Source organism: Cheilinus undulatus, linkage group 16, assembly GCF_018320785.1.
Source record: "Cheilinus undulatus linkage group 16, ASM1832078v1, whole genome shotgun sequence".
Classification (NCBI taxonomy): Eukaryota; Metazoa; Chordata; class Actinopteri; order Labriformes; family Labridae; genus Cheilinus; species Cheilinus undulatus.
Window position 1 is genome coordinate 22,241,243 of NC_054880.1, and position 20,465 is coordinate 22,261,707.

Below are 20,465 nucleotides of genomic sequence, written 5' to 3' on the forward strand. Positions count from 1 at the left end.
TCGTCAGAGATGTGTCCCAAGTCCTGTTCCCAGGCCGCCTTAATCTTGTCCAGAGGTGAACATATCAGCATCGAAATGTTATTGTGTAACTTGGACAATGTACCTCTAGACAATGGGTCAAAGGAAAGAAAGGTATCGAGTGGATTAGCTTTGGGTACCGAGGGGAAACAAGGCACATTTGAGTGGACATACTGTCTGACCTGTAAATACCGAAAAAAAAGTGCATTTTGGGTAGATTGCATTTCTCAGTCAATTGATTAAAGGAAACAAAACATCCATCTTCAAACATGCTCGCAAAAGATCTGATGCCCCTTTCATGCCAAGTTTGAAAAGTTGAATCAGAGCGTGAGGGGGTGAAAAGGTGGTTGGAGGCAATCGGACTCAAAAGAGAAAAGAGTTTGTATCCAAAGGATCTCCTAAATTGGGTCCACACCCAAAGGGTATGACGTACCACTGGATTATCCAGTGATTTTGGTAATGGGCAGTCAAGCGGTGCACCAAAGAGTGCAGGGAGGGAGATGTCTCGGCATGAATTTAACTCCAGAGACGTCCAGTCTGGACCATTGGGCTGGAGATAAAAGCGAGTCCAAAAAGCAATACAACAAATATTGGCAGCCCAACAGTAGTAACGGAAATCAGGGAGCCCCATACCCCTATCTCTTTTGGGTCTCTGAAGCAGGGCTCTGCTAATTCGAGGCCTCTTGCCCTGCCATATGTATGAGGAAATAATGGAATCCAGTGAAACTAAAAATGACTTTGGAATGAGTACTGGGATACACTGAAACAAATATGTCAATTTTGGGAGTATATTCATTTTTATGGAGTTTATTTGTCCGGCGAGTGATAATGCGAGAGGGGACCACTGTGATAATGATGTTCTGACCTGGTTTAACAAAGTAATAAAATTTTCTTTCAAAAGATTCTTAAATTAGCGGGTAACAACCACTCCCAAACAGTTAAATTTTCTCCCCTTAATTTGAAGTGGAATGTCGCTGTAGTCTAAGTCAAACGCCTCTCTGTTAATTTGAAACAATTCGCTCTTGTGCATATTGATCTTGTATCCACATACAGATCCAAATTGCTCAAGCAAGGAGAGAGCTGCTGGAAGAGAGGTATTTGGGTCTGAAACATAGTAGAAGATTGTCCGTATATAAAGACACCCTATGCTCTATACCCCCTCTCCAAATACCAGAGACACCCTGGCTGTTCCAAAGAGCCACTGCCAGCGGTTCAATCGCTAAATCAAAGAGAATTGAGCTCAGTGGGCAACCCTGACAGGTTCTGCAACCTAGTGTGAAGGGCTGAGAGATTGTGCTGTTTGTTTGAACTTTAGAGATGGGAGAAGCATACAATAATTTAATCGAGGCTATGAATAGTGGACCTAATCCAAAATTTTGCAGAACTTTAAACAAATATGTCCACTCAACGCAATCGAACGCCTTCTCGGCATCTAGTGACATAACACATTCGGGAACATTACTAGAGCTTGAAAATATAATGTTAGATAAGGGTCAAAAATTAAAGAAGGAGTGTTGGTTCTTTATAAAGCCAGTTTGATCCTGCGCTATTATTAAGGGAACAGCTTCCTTCAACCTGTGTGCTAGTGCCTTAGCGAGGACTTTCACATCTGTGTTCAGCAGAGAGATTGGCCTGTACGAGGCACATTGTGTAGGATCCTTACCCTTTTTAACTATAAGAGTTATACGAGCCTCGTTCATCGACTGAAGGAGTGAGCTTTGCCTAAGAGACTTCGAAAAGACAGTAGCAAGGCGTGGAGAGAGGAGTGCTGAAAATGTCTTTAAAAATTCAGCTGGGAAGCCATCAGGGCCAGGGGATTTCCCGAATTGCATGGAAGATATAGCCAGGGCTATCTCTGCCTGGGACAGAGAAGCCTCCATTTTCTCCACCAACTCTGGCGGAATGGTTGGGGTGGGCAAAGGGTCAAGAAAGGCCTTAATAGCTGCATTGTCACCATTAAACTGTGAAGTATATAATTGGGAGTAAAAACTTCTAAAGGTATCATTTATCTTAATGGGGTCTAGGGTACTTCAAATAACTCTGACACTGACCTAAAGACCATTTCACTCAGGATGGAGTAAAATTACACTTTGGGAGAAATGTTTAACCCTGAACCCCCAACACTTCGGTTTTTGCTATGTACAGTAAAACAGCTGTTTTTGGGTGTGAATTGGGATCATTCTCTCTACTATGTAGTCAACAGTGGTGGGAAAGGTACAAGAGTATTGTACTCAAGCTAAAGTACAGTTATTCTGGATAAAAGTTACTTAAAATTAAAGGTACTGATTTCAAAATGTAGTCAAATAAGAACATGTACTGTACATGAAATAAATAAATAAATTCCATTATTTTGAGTAACTGTAACCAGTTGCTTTCCACCCCTGCTGATTAACAATAAATGTTTAATAACTCAGGGTGGTTTGAATATAATGTATTTAGCTAGTGCTAAACACTGGCATTTTGGGGTTTATGGTGCATTCAAGTTTTTGTCAGAACTTGGAAATCCTGAGATGCAGTCAGACAAGTCATCTCATAAACCCCTATAGATATCTGCTCATAGATATTTACATGTACATGCACCTTTAGTTCCTCAGAGAAACCTCAGTATTTAGATTTACCACCTCGTATTAACTGGAATGCAATCAACTACTGTGGGATGGTATTCCAAGCTCCAGATTCCATGGTACATGAAACGTAGCATATCGGAGGCCTTTTAGCATGCATATATTTGAAATTAGCATTTAGCACTGCCATAAATACAACCAGGCCTTAATCTGTAATGTGTAATTGTGTAATTAAATGTTAAAGTAGGCTATATCAATGTTTTATTTTAATTTTTATCCTGATTATTACTGACGCACAGTCAGAACATCCGCTTCACAGAGTAAATAGCACAGCTAACACCAGTATAGTCCTAAGAAGTAGAGCATGATTTTTATTATCAACACTGTTTATGTGGATGTAAACCTTCTACCTTTGGTATTCATACAACACCTTGTTTCTGCTGCCAGTTTATCTTTATGGCTGTTGTAAAGTAATTAATTCTCAACTCAGCTTCACCCCATCAGTAATAAACTCTTGAGGACAGGAAAGAAAAACAAAAAGTGTGTAAGCAGTGGGCTTTAAAAAAAACTAGAAGTTTAATAAGACGTGTACTGCAGTTCAATGAGTCTCTGTTCATGTATTGGGAAAGCCCCCGCACCAGAGTTTTAAAATGTGAGTTTGACATAAACCTTAAATTAAAACCAGATGTGGGAATGTTTTCGACCAGAGATTATTCTCTCAGTCCAGAGTCTGTTCAGCATCAGCCTAGACTTCCCTGTTGGAAAGAGTTTCTATTTTTATGTCTCTCAAGCCCATCTTCTAAAAGTGAAGATAAGAAGGGTATCTCCAGACATGGAGCCAACTTTGTCTTTCCATTAAAAGATGCCACAGACCTGTGTACTCAAAAACAAACTAACAAACAAAAGCGGCTCCCTAGCTGCTACAGATTCTCTTTCTTTTATTTATGGCATAAATACTCCTCATTCTATTCAGGGTCAAAGAGAGCTGGAACAGATTCCAGCTCAGATTTCCAGTGGGCGAGCGGCAGGGTACACCCTGGATTGGTCACCAGTCAATCACAGGGCTGACACAGACAAACAAGCACTCACTCTCAATCTCACATAGAGGGAATTCGGGGTTACTTATTCACCCATGATAAGCATGTCTTTGGACATTTTGGAGGAATTTCTTTTTTTTTTTCTGTTGTTTTTGGTTGCCCTGTGGACAAAGTGATCTGTGTTGATCTTGCCCTACATGCTGTTTACAACAGGAATCTCTTCATGTCTTTTATAAAGTCTTACCAATCCAGGAGTGGTTTTGGAGGTTGCAGGCAAAGCCCATGATGAGCCCCGTCCACATCTACAGTGCCTGTGCCTACCTTGGATTTTTTAACCCATTTATTGATTTTGTAAATCAATCATGGTCAATATATTTTTTGACAAACAAACAAACAAAAACTCTTTAATGTTGAAGTGAAATCAGATTTCTATCAAGTATTGCCAATTAAATAAAAAAATATGTCAGATAAAATGAGTGATTGCATATATATTCACCCCCTTTAAAGTGACTGACCTAATTCAACTGAGGTTCAGCCAATTGGTGCTAGTAGTCACACAGTTAGTTAAATGTTGATCACCTGAGGACAGTGAATGTGTCTCAAGTGATTGTAATATAAAGACACCTGTGTCTGGAAGGTCCAGTCGCTGGTTTGTCAATATTCATGGTTACCATTACACCATGAAGACAAAACTCCAAGCAACTCAGAAAAAAAGGTTATTGAAAAGTATAAGTCAGGGGATGGATACAAAAAAATCCCATGGCACTGAACATCCCCCAAAGTTCAGTTAAATCCATCATCAAGAAATGGAGAGACTCTTCGCACAACAACTATTGACCAGGTTCACCACTGTTGAAGAAAACTCACTAATTCTCAACAAGAATTCACCAAAAAGCATGTGGGAGACTCTATGGTCAGGTGAAAGAAAGTCTGTTGGTCTGATGAGACCAAAATGTTTCTTTTAGGCCATCAGATTAGACAATACGTTTTGCGGACACCAAACACAACACAACAGCATAAACACACCATCTTCACTGTAAAAGACGGTGGTGACAGCATCATGATGTGGGGATACTTCTCTGCAGTCGGCCCTGGAAGGCTTGTAAAAGTAGAGGATTAAATGAATGTGATATTTTAACATCTCAAGGCCAAGTTTAACTTTTATTCATTGCAGCCGTATTAGTTCACAGTAACCAACCAACTTACTGGTTCAGTATATCTACAGAGATCTACCTACTTAAACTACTACTACTTCGGATAATCAAAATTTATTTTGATGTAATTTTTCCTTCTCTTGGCTCCTTGTTAATGATGAAAACACATTTCTTAATCATCAAAAGTAAGTAGATGTATACCTCATATTTCATGCTCATATATTGACTATATCTCCAGTCTCCAGTCTCAGTCTCCTCATTAATAATCTTGACTTACTGTAAAAAGTAGAAACCACTTTATCTAAAACCTACCCTGCATCAGAGGTTTTTGACACTGCAATAGCTACTCTAAGAAATACTCAGTCTTTATGCTGATGATCTCATTTGGTTTTGAAGGTCATAAAGAGGCATCAGTTTTAATTTCACCCTGTGAAAACTCTAAGTAAAATAACTAAACAGCTCAGCTCACTGTGGGAAACAAACATATTCAAGCTGTTGCTCATGGTAAATGTAATTAATCAAAAACAAGATGGAAAAAGGTTCTGCTGATCAGTGCACATTCAATAGTTTATGCAAACTAAGCAACAAAATCAGTGTCCACATGTCAGTGAGCTGCATAGCTGAGATTATAAACTGATATAGGAAATGAGAGCACGCCCTCCAGTGAGCCAAACACTCATTACAATGGTGATAAATGACTTTCCTGTTGTGTGTGTAAACCATGCTAACAGGCCACACTGAATTTGGTGGATTTGTTGGATTGTGTATTTTTCTGTTAGATTTTCACAGACTTAGTGGAGTTTGAAACAAAACCTTGAAAAAAAGATAAATTAAAAAATGCTCTGTTGTCTCTCCTCCAAGCTCCTCTGGCCTCAAACCAGACCACAGCAAGAATGAAAAATCACACAAGTTCCAGAAAGTCATAAAAAAAACAGTTAGGAAGCAGAAGAGGAGGTTCCATTTCCTCTAAAGAGTCTTTGTTCTTTACAGAGTTGGTGGTCCACCCACTCAAAGTTAAACCCCACTTTCCTGTGGAGGATCTCTTTTAGTGTCACAAAGCAGGATCATACATTTTTCCTCTTTTTTGTCATCTTATCAAGTGAAATGACTGTGCTTCCAAGTTTTAATCACATGCTTCAGGCTGCAGAGCTGGAGCTGTAAAGCCTCACTGTGGCTGCTCTGTTGGTGCCAGGGGAGAACAGAGGAGGCTCAGATTTCCTGTCTTGATATTTCTCTGACTTTCCCCTGCTGCCTTCATGTGCAGGAGAAAAAATGGGAAATAAAAACATCATCCATGTTCGAAAACTATGTGCAATTAAAGGCAGGGCAATTATCACCACATTGGTAGAATTCAATATCCATGAATTTTATTGTGACTGCAGCTTCCTGAGTATATCAGCCTCTGTGCTTCTTTTGTCAAATACTAAACCATGGAGGTCAGTAAAATCATGATCTCATGTAAAGCTAACACGTGATAACTATATTTCAGTTTTAACCTGAATAATACACCACGTTCCACATTATTATGCAAATTACATTTTTCCTCTTATTTCCTAAATATTAATGCAAATGACAGTCAGAATATTTTTCAAGTCATCAGCAGTTAGAGCATGATTCAAATGTTTTTGAACAAACTTCATTATGATAACAATCTTTTTTTTAAAATAAAAACCTAAAAAATGCACTGTCCCACATTATTATGCACAACAGAGTTTTAAAATATTTTATAGGTTGTAAAGAACTGAAAATTGTAATTTGTTGATTTGCAGTATTAGGAGGTCATATTTACTGGAATCAAAGCTATTTCAATCAAAAACATCTCAATAGGCAAACTTACATGGTTACAAAGGACCCCTTCTTTATTATCACCTTCACAATTCTTGCATCCACTGAACATGTGAGTTTTTGGAGAGTTTCTGCTTAAATTTCTTTGCAAGATGTCAGAATATCCTCCCAGAGCTGCTGTTTTGATGTGAACTGCCTCCCACCCTCATAGATCTTTAGCTTGAGGATGCTCCAAAGATTCTCTGTAGGGTTGAGGTCAGGGGAGGATGGGGGCCACACCATGAGTTTCTCTCCTTTTATGCTCATAGCAGCCAATGACACAGAGCTATTCTTTGCAGCATGAGATGGTGCATTATCATGCATGAAGATCATGTTGCTACAGAAGGCACGGTTCTTCTTTTTGTACCATGGAAGAAAGTGGTCAGTCAGAAACTCTAAATACTTTGCCGAGATCATTTTCACACCTTCAGGGACCCTAAAGGGGCCTACCAGCTCTCCCTTCATGATTCTGGCCCTGAACATGATGCCGCCCCCTCCTTGCTGACATCACAGCCTTGTTGGGACATGGTGGTCATCCATTAACCATCCACTACTCCTCCATCTGAACCATCCAGGGTTGCATGGCACTCATCAATCAACAAGACTGTGTGTAAATGAGTCTTCATGTATTTCTGGGCCCACTACAACCGTTTCTGCTTGTGAGCATTGGATAGGGTGGCCGAATAGTAGGTTTATACACTACCGCAAGCCTCTGTAGGATCCTACACCTTGAGGTTGGTGGGACTTCAGAGGCACCAGCAGCTTCAAATACCTGTTTGCTGCTTTGTAATGGTATTTTAGCAGCTGCTCTCTTAATCTAATGAAATGTCAGAAACCTTTGTCATTATGCCTTTATCTGCACGAACCCATCTGGGCTCTGAATCAGCCACAAATTTCTTCACAGTATGATGATCACGCTTAATTTTTTATGAAATATCTAATGTTTTCATTCCTTGTCCAAGGCATTGCACTATTTGACACTTTTTGGCAGCAGAGATCCTTTTTCTTTCCCATATTGCTTGAAACCTGTGGCCTGCTTAATAATATGGAACAGTGCATTTTGAGGTTTTTATTTTTCTTTTTAAATAATGGTTATCATTATGAAGTTTGTTCAAAAACATTTGAATTATGCTCTAATGGCTGTTGACTTGAAAAATATTCTGACTGTCATTTGCATTCATATTTAGGAAAATAAGAGAAAAATATCATTTGCATAATAATGTGGAACACTGTGTAATCACTCTTATCAGAGCAACAAAAATATAATTCATCTATTAAGGCTGTTGTACAAATGGCCCTTTTAAAGATGTAAACCGTGTTTCTTCAAACAGTATAACATTTTTAAGGAAATGTTAAGAATAGGGATGAGGAAATTAAACTAAACCCATATGGGAGGTAATGCCAGACTCCAGGATGCCAGAAAATAAAGTAGAAGAAACTGTGAAGATTTTGGGGGAAAATTACATCATTGCAAAATGATACAAAATTGTAAAAAGCTGTAAAAAATGTTTCAATAAAGTTGCGAAAATATGTCAAAAATGGGTAAAGAGTGGCAAAAAATTGTTAAAAATGACAATAGATGACAAAAAATGTTAAAAGTTGCAATAAGTGGGAAAAGAAAGTGGGACCATTTGATAAAAATTAACAAAAACATGTTAAAAGTAGCAAAATGTGGTGTAAATAGGTTGTTAGTGGCAGAGGTGTTTGGAAAAAAGTGTGGAAGTTGTGTTTAGAAGTGGCACGACTGAACAGTTTTAACATTGGACCCATTATTGGTTGAGATACACTTTTCCAAAATGAAGAAACTGTTAGCCTGAATGCTAGCACTAATGCTACGGATCCAACACATATACATTGACATCGAAAATAAATCACTACTGGATTTACAGGGGTAGAACCAATTCTGTGCGTAGGCCTGATTGTGCACAGCAAACACTATTTGCGCAGCGGCCCCCTGAATCTCTAAAATACGAGTCGTAATGAAAGGCATCACTTGACTGACAATCCCGCAGCCTAATCCAGAGAGTGGGGATGCATAGCAGCAGTGATATGTGTCGAATCAACATCGGATAACTACTTCTTAAAGCTCTGATTGACAAAAGCCTGCTAATACTTTGTCCATTCAGCTCCCGAAGACCGTTTTTGAACCTGAAGTCGTCGGCTTTTAGTCTCATCCGGACCGGGACTTTACAGACGTTACGTTGGGACAATGGAATCTAACGTTCACAGTATCCGCCCTCAGAGACTACAGCCGGGGATTGGATTCAGCTCAGGACCGACCGGGACCCTCCGCTCCTCTCTCCGGCCCGGGGTAACCGTCCCCATCGCACCGCTCCTTCCCTCCCCAGCGTCGCTAGCCGCTTCGTCCGGGCCTCCTCCTCCACCGCCTCCGCTGCAGCTCCACAGTCTGTACGGAGGGGTGGGAGCCGGGCTTGGGCCGGGGGCTGCTGGCCACTGTAACCCTGGGAACCCGGCGGTGCTGAAGGAGGCGGTGGAGGCTGTGGTCCGTAGCTTCGCCAAGCACACACAAGGTTATGGCAGAGGTAACGTCCAATGGTGATAAATGACGTGTTAACATACCACTACCCAGTGTCATATTGCTCAGTTTAGTTGAGTTTACTGGAGCAGAAATCCACTTTTTTTCTGCGCCATTTGTCAGGACGTTGATTTACAACGGTAGAGCGCGAGCCACATATCTGCTTTATTCATGTTTGACTGTATCGTGAACTATGTCACGCGTTTTCCCCACTTTACAGCTTACTGTATTCATGTATACTATTATACTCACTAGTAGATTAAATACTACTATACTATAACTTTACAGATATAGTAACCCTGACTACATTCACTTCATTGAAGGATTAAATACCACAGCTCTGGGGGATTACATTTTAGAACAATGGGCTTTTATACCTATCAGTCACGTTTAAGTCACCTTTTTAACACTGTACAGCAAACAACATTGCACCTACATTTTCATCTAAAAAAATAAACATGATAAAAGTGATGTAGAGACTTGACATGGCACCAAGACATATGTTCAAACATCCCAGGCTTTAATGCCCAAAATAGAGTCCAACTTTTAGTGATAGCATGAACATTTATTTTCCCTTTCAGACTTAAGCACCTAATACCATTTGCTGTGTGTTAATTTTATGCTTTTAAACACAAAATGGCCTAAAAAGTTTAAAATATTACATTTTTATGCTTTTACAAAATGCTGTATGCCACTTGATGATCAGATGACGTTCATAGTTAACCAACCTTTTCTGTTTTTAGGTATTTCAGCACAAAGAAAGCAATGTTAAAAACTTACATCAGCCCAAAATGTGCTGTAACACCAGCAGTAGCAGCTTATACTTTGTGTTCCTGTTTGGCGCTAATAGGATTTATTTCCAAAAGATTGTCCCCTCATGCTCCGGCTAACAGTCTCTTCCTTCCTTTATCTTATTTAGGAGACTTAACACCTTCCACACTGGCAGCTGAATTAAGACTATTTGTCAGGGCTTTATTTTTGTCTTAATGTTGCTTCAGTTCTGCCATTTACTCCTGGAAGGAATAGCATGTCTGACAAAATATCATATTTTGTACTTGGTAGTATTTCACCCAGACACTTTTTTTTTAGTTTCCCACTTCCCTCTTTTACTATAATCAATGTAACGACATCACTAGGGAAATTAAACACTATTTTACAGTTTAAACATCAGTAACACTAGTGAGACCCAGTGAAGTTATTCTGGTAGTTAATCATATGTTTTTTATTCCCTTTGTTGCTTTTGTTATAAACTGACTGATGTCATGCAACAGCTGAATTATGGGTTAGAGTTGAGGCCATCACCATTGTTACATGCCATCCTCTTCAATCTCTGAATATTTCCTGCCTATTTCTGCCAAATTTTCCAGGACATCCTTCAGACTTGATAGCAAAATATATATAGATTCAGTATCTTATCATTAGTCCTGGACCTTGTACACTAAAATTACCTTTATTTGGATGGTTGAATGCTGTTTTTCAGCCCCTTAAGTAGGTCTCTGTTTTGGGAAAATTAAAATTACACTTCAGTTTAATCCATATACTGCAAAACCAAATGTTTATGTTTACTTTTTTACAGTGCAGTTCAGGTTGTCAAAATCTCTGATACTTTGTTACTTTTAGATACTAAATGCTTTACAGCAGGGGTTCTCAACTGGAGGGTTGAGACCCAAAATGGGGGTTGCAAAGCTCTTTCAAGTGGGTCGCAAGTGTGTGTCAGGAAAAAAATGTGGGGAAAACCCAATGAACAGGACATACAGTAAATTTATACATGTATTTTTTTTAGGTTTTCCCATGTTAACAAGTAAATCTCAGTTTTTGTCTTAAGATTTCTACTTAATTATCTCTTTTTCTTTGGATTACACAGCTGTGGGTTTCAAGTTAATGAGGAAAGTCCTTGAGAAATTAACAAGTTTCCATGCTGTCTCTGGAAAAAAATGTAGTGAAACAAGTTAAACGTATGTACATCCTCCTGTAATGATGTTCATTTTAAACATGATTGTTTTGACCTGTCCATTTGTTAAATTTAATTTTTTCCCTCATTTAGGGTTTAAACTACATTTTTTTTTTATTAGATAAATTTGAGGGGTTCAACATTTTCAAAAGCTTGGGTCGTGATTTCTCTCTAGGAGGTGGTGGTGGGTCCTGATGCCAGACAAGTTGAGAACCACTATGTTCAATAGTACTGAGAGTACACAAGTTTTGAAGAACAAATACATCTTTAATTCAACTTAAAGAGAGATTGGCGATCAGATGAGAGTGAGTGCCAGTGTCCAGTTGCTCAGAAGAGATATACATGCGAAAACTTTAGAATTAAAATTGGATAAACTCCTGTTTAGGGTCAGGGTTAGGATACCAAAGTTAAAAGTCAAGAACCTGACCTACAAAACCTAAAAATGAAAATTTAACAAAACTATGTAAACAGTCTGCACACTGTAAAAAAAGCTCATCCTCAATGAAACATGCCAACGCAGCCAGCATAGCTTAGTGCTTACTGCATCAGGGTTACATACCTAACATAGCTACTTAGCTAATGCTGCTTTCCATAAACCTTGGAAGTTGGATGTTGCCGCTGGGAATTACATCTCACCAGAGTTGAAAGTGTTGCATTTGCCAGGAGGTCATAATTGGGGGTACTGGGGGAGTCAGAACTCTGAGTTCAGGGTGCATTTTTGATGACGTATCCATCTGGTAGGTCAGAATTTATGAGTTCAGAGATGTTAATGGGAAGCACCATAAAGCTTACAAAGCAGCTATGTAAGTTAAGTATCTACATTATCTGCATAGCTAAGTTATTTTTAGTTATGTTTGCTAAAGCTCATGTTGCTAAAGCTAACTTAGCTACATTGGCTTATGATGTAACTTTAATTACTAGCTAATTGCCAGTTAATTTCCATAAGATAGCATGTAAACATAGTTGTTAATAGTGCTTAATGGTGCTGTGTTCAACGTTGTTGCTTTGCAAATGAGTAACAAGAGATCAATTTAGAGCTAGCAGTATTACTTCGCACACATTGAGAGCTATAAAAACAAATATTTGGATTGCTGTTCAGGGAATAATATATCTCATGCCAGGATATATCTCGACTAGTTTACAGAGGCCTCGATAGTCCCAAAGCTGTAGCCTTAAAGCGCTCTGATCGTGCTCCAGGCTCTGTTCAGAGCGAGAAGCAGGCTGTCTGCTCAGCCTGGTCTCGAATCAAACAGTGAGAGCTCAGCAGGAAAGAGCTGAGAGGCAACAGAAGTCAAATAGCTCTGGATAATGTTGGCTGCAGCTGCACTCTCTTCTCACCACAGACCCTGAGCCAAATAATAATTTCTGACTCAGCCGCAAATTTTCCTGCTTGCTCTTGTTGTTGTTCCCTTTAGAAGACAGGGATGAAACTTTCTCCCACGGAGACATGAAGAGAACAGTTGAGGGGGCTGAATTTCCTCTCAACGTCAATACAAATATGTACAGGAAAAGCCTTTGGCGGCCTTGAAATGACCTTCCCACCTTTCAGAGAGGACAATGTAGCAAAGTCTTTAACTAGCTGCTTATGTAAATATGTTAATGATAAAAGAAAGAGTGGATATAGCATTATTTGACATGTCTTCTTCTATCTCTGTGCCCTTTAGTAAATGTGGTGGAGGCTTTACAGGAGTTTTGGCAGATGAAGCTGACCAGAGGGGCTGACTTGAGGAACGGAGCTCTTGTTGTTTATGAAATGGTCCCATCCAACAGCCCTCCTTACGTTTGTTATGTTAGTCTTCCTGGAGGAAGCTGCTTTGGAAGTTTCCAGGTACGGTAACCTCATTGTTTTCAATGTGACAGTTGTTGGAAAATGTGAGAGGGATATACATAAATCAATGTGCTGCACTTTCAAAGACCTCTCACACAGTAGAGCTGATGTAAGGAAAAATAAGGTCATTCAAGTGCCCTGCTATGAGCTTAAAACATTCCTGCACACTTGCAAATGCTGCATTCCAAATATGGTTTCAAACTCAAGACCACAAGCCAGCAAGTGAAGGTCTCTGCACTCTCATGCAGTCTTCACTCCATATAAACATCAGCTATCTTCAGCTTTTGGATAGTTTATACGTGCTCGTTATTGAATCTGAGTGCTAATGCATGTCTTCGTCACTGTTTGACAGTTCTGTCCCACCAAAGCAGAGGCCAGACGCAGCGCTGCCAAGATTGCCCTAATGAACTCTGTTTTCAATGAACATCCCTCCCGCCGCATCACAGACGAATTCATCGAGAAGAGTGTTAGTGAGGCGCTTGCCTCCTTCAATGTACGTTAAGTGTGATTTATGGAAGAATTTGTGTGCTTTAGTCCTCAACAGTAAGCAACATCCTTAAACAGCTGCAGAGAAAATGCCAGAAAGTAACTAAAATGTAACATACATGAGCAAGTTTTGTATTTGTAGCTTGCACCATAAGCATGAATCTTTAAAAAGTACATCAGATGTTGTAAAAGTATGTCCAATGGCTTATTTATGACTTATTTATGCTTTGAAAAACTATAAAGAAAGATCAGATTAGAGAGTTGCCTTGTCTCAGATTTAATGTAAACAACCTCATAAAGTCTGGTTCTACTTTCTCATGCACCTCATTGTATCATCATTCTGTTTTTTCCAATAAATTTACCCAGAAATCTTTTTATCTTTAACTGATGTCTAAGATAACACAGCCCTTTGATATTAACTTATCTCTGTTGTTATTTGTAGGGTAACAGAGAAGAGGCTGATAATCCCAACACAGGAATAGGAGCCTTTCGCTTCATGCTTGAGTCCAACAAAGGGAAATCCATGCTGGAGTTTCAGGTGCATTAACGTAGGAATTTCTTTAACATTTTAACAGGCATTTGATGCTACTCAGACACAGTGGGAGAGGGTGGAAATAGCATTTGCATGGTCTGAGCCCAGGTGCTGTTGAGCCAGACTGTGTATATATATTCAGAGTAATATCTACCTGTTTATGTTCTCCTAACAGCACAAAGCTAGAGCATCTTAACTACATCTTAACCCCGTATTGACCTCATCTGTAACTGAATGTAGGAAAACTTGAAAGAAGCGCGCATGCTTCACATTACTAAATTGCTACATATTGAGTTAATCTCTTAACTCTGCTGGACTGGCTGTGTTTATTTTCAGGAGCTGATGACCGTGTTCCAGCTGCTGCATTGGAATGGGAGTCTGAAAGCCATGAGAGAACGACAGTGTTCCCGACAGGTACTGAGAGACTTTCACTGCTTCAGCAGATGGGCTCAATTTACAGTTTATAGTTTTCACAATTTTTCACAAACTGTCCAAACAGAATGTCAGACCTTTCCTCACGAGATATGACTGGTGCAGACAGATTAGATCACACATTTGAAAACACAGGCTGTCTAGATGTATCACAGTTCATACTCTTGGTTCTACAGACTGCATGTAGAGGATCATTGAAGTAGCTTCAAATTAGGGGAGCTAAACTTGTACGACTATAGTACAACTACAGCTACTCATTTGTACAAACAATAGGCATGGTGCCCATGTTAGTATTAATGGTTCTCACTTGGATGGCCTTTAACTTTGATCTTTGGCTACAGTAAACACTAATTGCTGATTTCCAAAGAAAAAAAAAGCTCATTAGAAAAGATGATATGATGACCTAACGTTACGAAGCTGAAGTTAGCCATAACTTTACCAGCGAGGTAACATTGCGTAGCAAAGATTGCTGTAAAGTTATGTCAAACATGATGTAACAGACATAATATATGAGGTTATATACACTTGTTACTTTGCAACAAACTTTCCCAACACTATGTTGCCCTATCTCAGAACAAAGGCATTTTTGTTGTTCCTAACTTTCAGCTGACTGTGTGGCCCGCCATGTCTAATCTGAAAGAGACACTTTGCTGTGTTTATGTGAGGTTTAGGAATTGAAAGCTGTTATTTGCCTTAAAGAGCTGACTCTTGTGGTTGAATAACAGAAGCTGGCTCCCGTTTAAGAGCTGGTTTACTCTTTTTCCATTTTTGTTGTTTAATAGACATATAAATGAAAAATGGTACCAAATGAAGAGATAGGCCAACTGTTTTTGATGGTTAAAAATGACTCAGAATTCCCTACAAGCAGGCCTGCCAACAGAATGAGCTGGGCCCCTGATAAACCCAGTGAATGGGCCCTCCCCAGTTTTGATTTGATATGTGTTAGATCAATACCATTGGTGCTAGCATCCTGCCTAACAGTTCTGTCATTTTTGAACTAAAAAGAGTGTCAAACTATTGTTGGGTTCTGATGTGGGAAATGTTTATTCCTGCTACCTTTCCACCTTTTCACTACTTTTTCCACCCATGTTGACATTTCTTTTGCCACTTTTAACCCATTTTTGCCACTTCTTTTTGCCACTTGAAAACCAGTTTGTGCTACTTTTTCCTCTTTTTCCAACTTTTAAACCATTCTGCAGCTTTTTGCTGCTTTAGGCTACTTTTTACTTTTTTTGTCTTTTTACTTGCCACGTCTATTTCTTTTCCCTCTTTTTTGGGTTTTAGCCAGTGTAATCCATTTTTGCCGCTTTTCACCCTTTTGTCTCTACTCGTAATTATTCAGTTCTTTTCATTAAAGATGTCTCAGTTTCTTCAAATTTTTTTCTGGCATCCAGACATTTGTGCACACCATAGGTTAGCTATGAAGTCTGACATTGCTTTCCAAATGTTTTAGTCCCCTGTGCCCATTTTTTTTATATAAAAATAAAATCTGGTTTCCACAGCCTAATTTTACAATGGACCATGATTTTGCTAACCTCCATGGGCCCCAGTTTGGCTGATGTTTTATGTCCTTTGTAAAAAAAACAAACAAACAATAAAAATATGTTTAAAAAAGATATCTTTTATACCTGTTAAACAAGAGGCTTAAACTCACCTCAGTTAAAGCTTTCGCTTGGCTCTGTAAGTGCAGATAGCATTTCCAACATGGCAACCACCCTAGCTAGACTTCAAAAGTTCTTCATAAAAACAGTGGGTGGCATCATTAAGACTTAATCCATGTTTTATATATTCTATGACGCACATACCTTAAAGTAAAGATCAGTGATATGCTGACAATTTAGTCAAACCTCTTACCCTGCAGACCCATAATTTCCTTATGGCTATCCCTATTTTTATGCTAAGTGGTTTCCACTGATTATGACCAAAGGGCTAGTGTCAGTTGCCATTTTCTCCACATTGTTCTCCATCAGGTCAGTTTATTTATAGAGCACCGTCCAAACACAGATCACTTCAATTTGATTTGCAGATTTGAAAACAGAACGTTGATAAATTTAATGATAAAACATAGCAGAAAGGCATCAAATTGAAACACAAGATGATTAAAAAAAATGACAATCAGTAAAAATAAAAAAAAAATCATATCACTTTCAAAGTTGATTAAAATAATCGTTCATTAACAAATTAACAATTTAAAGGAAGCTTAGAGGAGCTTGAACTTATGGGAGCTAATTGCATCCTAACAACAGTCAAGCCCTGCCTAACACATCTCATTTAATTTTCAGGAAGTGCTGGCTCACTATTCCCACCGGGCTCTGGACGATGACATGCGTACACAGATGGCTGCCGACTGGGTGAACCGAGAGCAGGGCATAGCAGGTACTATTGCGCAGGAGGTGGCATCAACAGAGAGAGAACTGGAGGACGCCAGGCTGGCGGGCAGAGAACTGCGTTTTTACAAAGAGAAGAAAGACATCCTGATGTTAGCGATGGGTCAGCTCAGTGCAGCCAACACAGCCACCCTGCCCTCGCACTAAAACCTACAGCATTTCATCATGAAAGAACAAGACTTCATACCCCGAAGGATTTCTGGTAACAGTAATGATCACTGCATAGATATAAAGGTGATCTGCCTGAGCTTTTAGGTGATCAGGCCTTTGCTTATAGGATGCTCATCAACAAAACCATAAAACTCAAACTTACAACACTGCTATAGCTGTTACCTCTTCGTGCCTAGTGATTACAGGATAACCATGCTTTTTACCTACAAGTGAACATGGCTGACATACCAGCAGACTAAGGTTTACATTTTCTTTTTTCAATATTTCACACTTTATTTACTCAAAGAAGCCTGCAGACATAAATCTTGCCTTTCATCAGTGAATGTATGGAACGGAAAGTTCTAAACCAAACACGTTTAATCAAAGTTTGGATCATTCTGAAGTTTATACTGGCTCATTTTATATTTGCTTATAGTATTTCAGACTTTAGATAATGAAAGTGTAATAGCAAGTACCCTGCGTGTGTTAATGTACAACTTATTTCTAAAGCATTGAGACAAAAACAACACAAAAAACTGTAAAAAAGATCCCAAATTGATAACCATTCCACAACAGAATTTCCTATTCTGCTTTTTGCAGTATATGGAAATAGTAATCTCAAATACCACCAGCTTCTAGTAGGCATTTATTAGTATTTTGGCTCATGTCATATATTAAGGGTACTTTGCAAAATACCAACAGGTGACCAATTGTTCTGACAGCAGCTCAGGTTAAAAAAAAAAATCCCATTCAAACCGTCGCTATCCTTTATTTTTTGTGTTTTTTCGTCTGTGAAGGCTGATTTTAGCGTTTGTTGTGTACTCTGTGATTGTGACACTAGCTGAATGTATATTTTTCTTCAGTGTGCTTTCAACTAAAGGATCTGCAAAGCGTTAAACGTTTAGACTGTTGAGTTACTCTTGTGAAACAGATTGTGTTTGTTGTGTGCTTTGTCTGGCAGAAACAAGGTTAAACCACATGGCGGTGATTGAAGGGGAAATGCAAAAGCCAAAAAAATGAGTGGAGGGCTCTTTTGTTGAGATGATTCATCATGTGTGAGTCACAATACAAAACAGTACCAGCACAATAATTAGTTTGTTAGCAGTGAGCTAAAAACAATGTAGTTTTTCCGCACTTATCACCTTTCAAATATCTTAATGTTGAATGACCTAATTATGTCTATATTGTAAATGTGATACCTTTATTTTTTGCTATCTAAAATGTATTGAATACATTATAGGAATTAAGTACTTTCAGCTTGTAGCCTTTCGAAGACCCCATATAATAGAAGTGAGAGTTTAATTGGTAATACGTTTCACTGTTTGGAAGGAATTGTGGGCACAGAGTTATGTGAGTTAAACAGCAGGAGGTCCCGTCTCTCTGCTGAATGATGGATTATCAACAACAGCAGGAACTGATTACCCTAAATCTGAGGAGACAGAAAATGGGAAACAAAGAAGCCTAGATGGAGTATGATTAAAACCAGAGCCAGTTTTTATTATTTTATTACTCTATATCTTGCCTGGGATCATTGTGCCTTTATGGAAAACAGCTTCACATGTAAAAGCTACAAAACCGTGTTCTGAGGAGGTTTAAAAAGGAGTGTTACACTCTGTTTTTTTGGTAGTTTTGTTATGATGTTAAAGTCTGTTAAACCAGTGGTTCCCAACCTTTTCCTTGGAGCAGCCCCTCAAGCAGAGGTCCAGTAGGAAAAAGCGGTACATTATTTATCAAAAAAATAACAAATTAAGACTGTTTTGATTGTTAAAAATCCCAACAGAGCGGGCCAAGTGAACCTAGTCCTGCCTCATGCCCCCCGAAGATCTTTGGTGGGGGGCAGTTTGGGAACAAATGTGTTAGAGTATCAAGAAAATGCTTTTTAACTGCCACAAAACCTTAAAGCTCCTGTAAAGATTTTTATCTGCTTTTGAAGCAAACTGAAAATAATAGTTATGCCTCTTCATGACTTACAAAAACATACAAAACCATCCTAAACAATACTATTTCTATATACAGTAGTTATTTGTAATCTTTTAAAATGCCATGTCAGGAAAAATGTTTTTTTGGCATCCTACCAAAAAGGCGTTTTCAAACATTCCACTGTAAACATTTCCAATAAGAGAGATATTTAAGTTTTAAAAGAATGCAGAGAGATTAGATGTATGGCTTTGTCCACAGGGGGTGCCAAAATCAACACAAATTAAAAGTTCTTCACAGGAGCTTTAAAGGAATATGTTAACCTTTTTGGAATTGTTGCTTTCCATAGAGGATGATAGGAGATTACAGATACTACTTCTTTATCCATTCAGTAAATAAAAGCCTACATCTCATAGATACATGCAAGTAGATGCTGCTTTTTGAAATCTGATATGCTTCTACACAGGTGACATTTTATATTAGTTGCAGCTATGAATGTAAGTCTAAATCAGCAGATCTATCCACAATTAAAGCATTTTTAAGATGCTGAATTGTGATTATTGGTTGTCAAAATCCAGAGATTGACAGCTTTTGTATTAAATAAAAACCTTTTTTCTTTGTGTTTTTTTTCCAAAATCCGCTTACATCCTTGAATAAATCATAAATCATAATTGCATAGACTGGCTTATTTATGGTACAGGCCTGAGAGAGGTATCAATCATGATCCATCCTTTCAAAAGAAAGCAAGTTTCCAAAGATGTCTTCTCACAACATGCATATGTTACATGATGATAATGAGAGATATACAACATTTAACTACCTTTGATGTACATGTGTAACCATTATATGCTGTTTGTATGTCTGCAGCACAAATAGAAAAATGTTTGTCCCTGCAGCTCTCTGTTAATTCAGTATTGTAAATATAAACTTAACCCTTTACAATAAACAACAAAGCTTATACAATAAACACTCTATTCCTACAGGTTTGCAGCTTGAATACAACCCTTTTAATGCCAATTTTCCTTTTTATTCTTACCCCATCTTAACTGCAAATACACTTTAGAATACATAAGCAACTAAAGCACCCTCCATTTTATTGTCAGTCAAGTCAAACTCATGCCACAGCGGAAGTTTATTATAATAAACTAAACAAGTGTATTGAATTTGATTTGTGAATGAGGTCTGACATCATGAATTGTGTCTTTGTAGCATTTTTTTTTTAAGTAGGTGCTTATGATGTGTGTAATTTTTGACAAAAAGCCATTAATTTCAGAGCTCTCTTCTTACAATGCCTTTGACTTTCTTTGTGATCATTCTCAGTAGAGGCTCTCTTAAAACTTTTTTTGCTATACATTTTATAAGAAAAGACCAATAATTGGGCTTTCATTATAAAGCTTTTATGCATGGTGTGTTTTTTTTCTGGTTTTTATGTGTTTCATTTTCTATATAGTATTGTTTTACAAAAGTGTTTTCAAAGCCCTTGTTGTTTGTATTTTCTATGAGCGTTTTGTATCCAGTGTTTATACTTTTAGTAGATTTATATGATGTAATAAAATGTCTTATAAAACACGGTTTTAGGTTTTATGTTTTGCATTTGTTACATGACGTGTTTTACTTCTTGTAAAGGGGGCGCTAGCAGAACTAACAAG

General features: G+C 38.4%; 1 protein-coding gene across 1 annotated transcript; it reads left to right on the top strand.

Moving 5' to 3' along the window:
* The first annotated feature begins 8,559 nt into the window (after positions 1–8,559).
* On the top strand, positions 8,560–20,382 carry lix1l (limb and CNS expressed 1 like). The gene is made up of 6 exons (XM_041809408.1): positions 8,560–9,140; positions 12,749–12,912; positions 13,265–13,405; positions 13,841–13,936; positions 14,267–14,344; positions 16,645–20,382. The coding sequence occupies exons 1-6, from the start codon at positions 8,807–8,809 to the stop codon at positions 16,894–16,896; spliced, it is 1,065 nt and encodes a 354-aa protein (XP_041665342.1). The 5' UTR covers positions 8,560–8,806; the 3' UTR covers positions 16,897–20,382.
* The last annotated feature ends 83 nt before the right edge of the window (positions 20,383–20,465 follow it).

Excerpts from the sequence above, each read along its gene's own strand:
- lix1l (XM_041809408.1), top strand. The coding sequence starts at position 8,807 with ATGGAATCTAACGTTCACAGTATCCGCCCTCAGAGACTACAGCCGGGG. Across the intron at positions 12,913-13,264 it reads GCTGCTTTGGAAGTTTCCAG|TTCTGTCCCACCAAAGCAGA; the intron begins GTACGGTAACCT and ends ACTGTTTGACAG. Across the intron at positions 14,345-16,644 it reads AACGACAGTGTTCCCGACAG|GAAGTGCTGGCTCACTATTC; the intron begins GTACTGAGAGAC and ends TTTAATTTTCAG.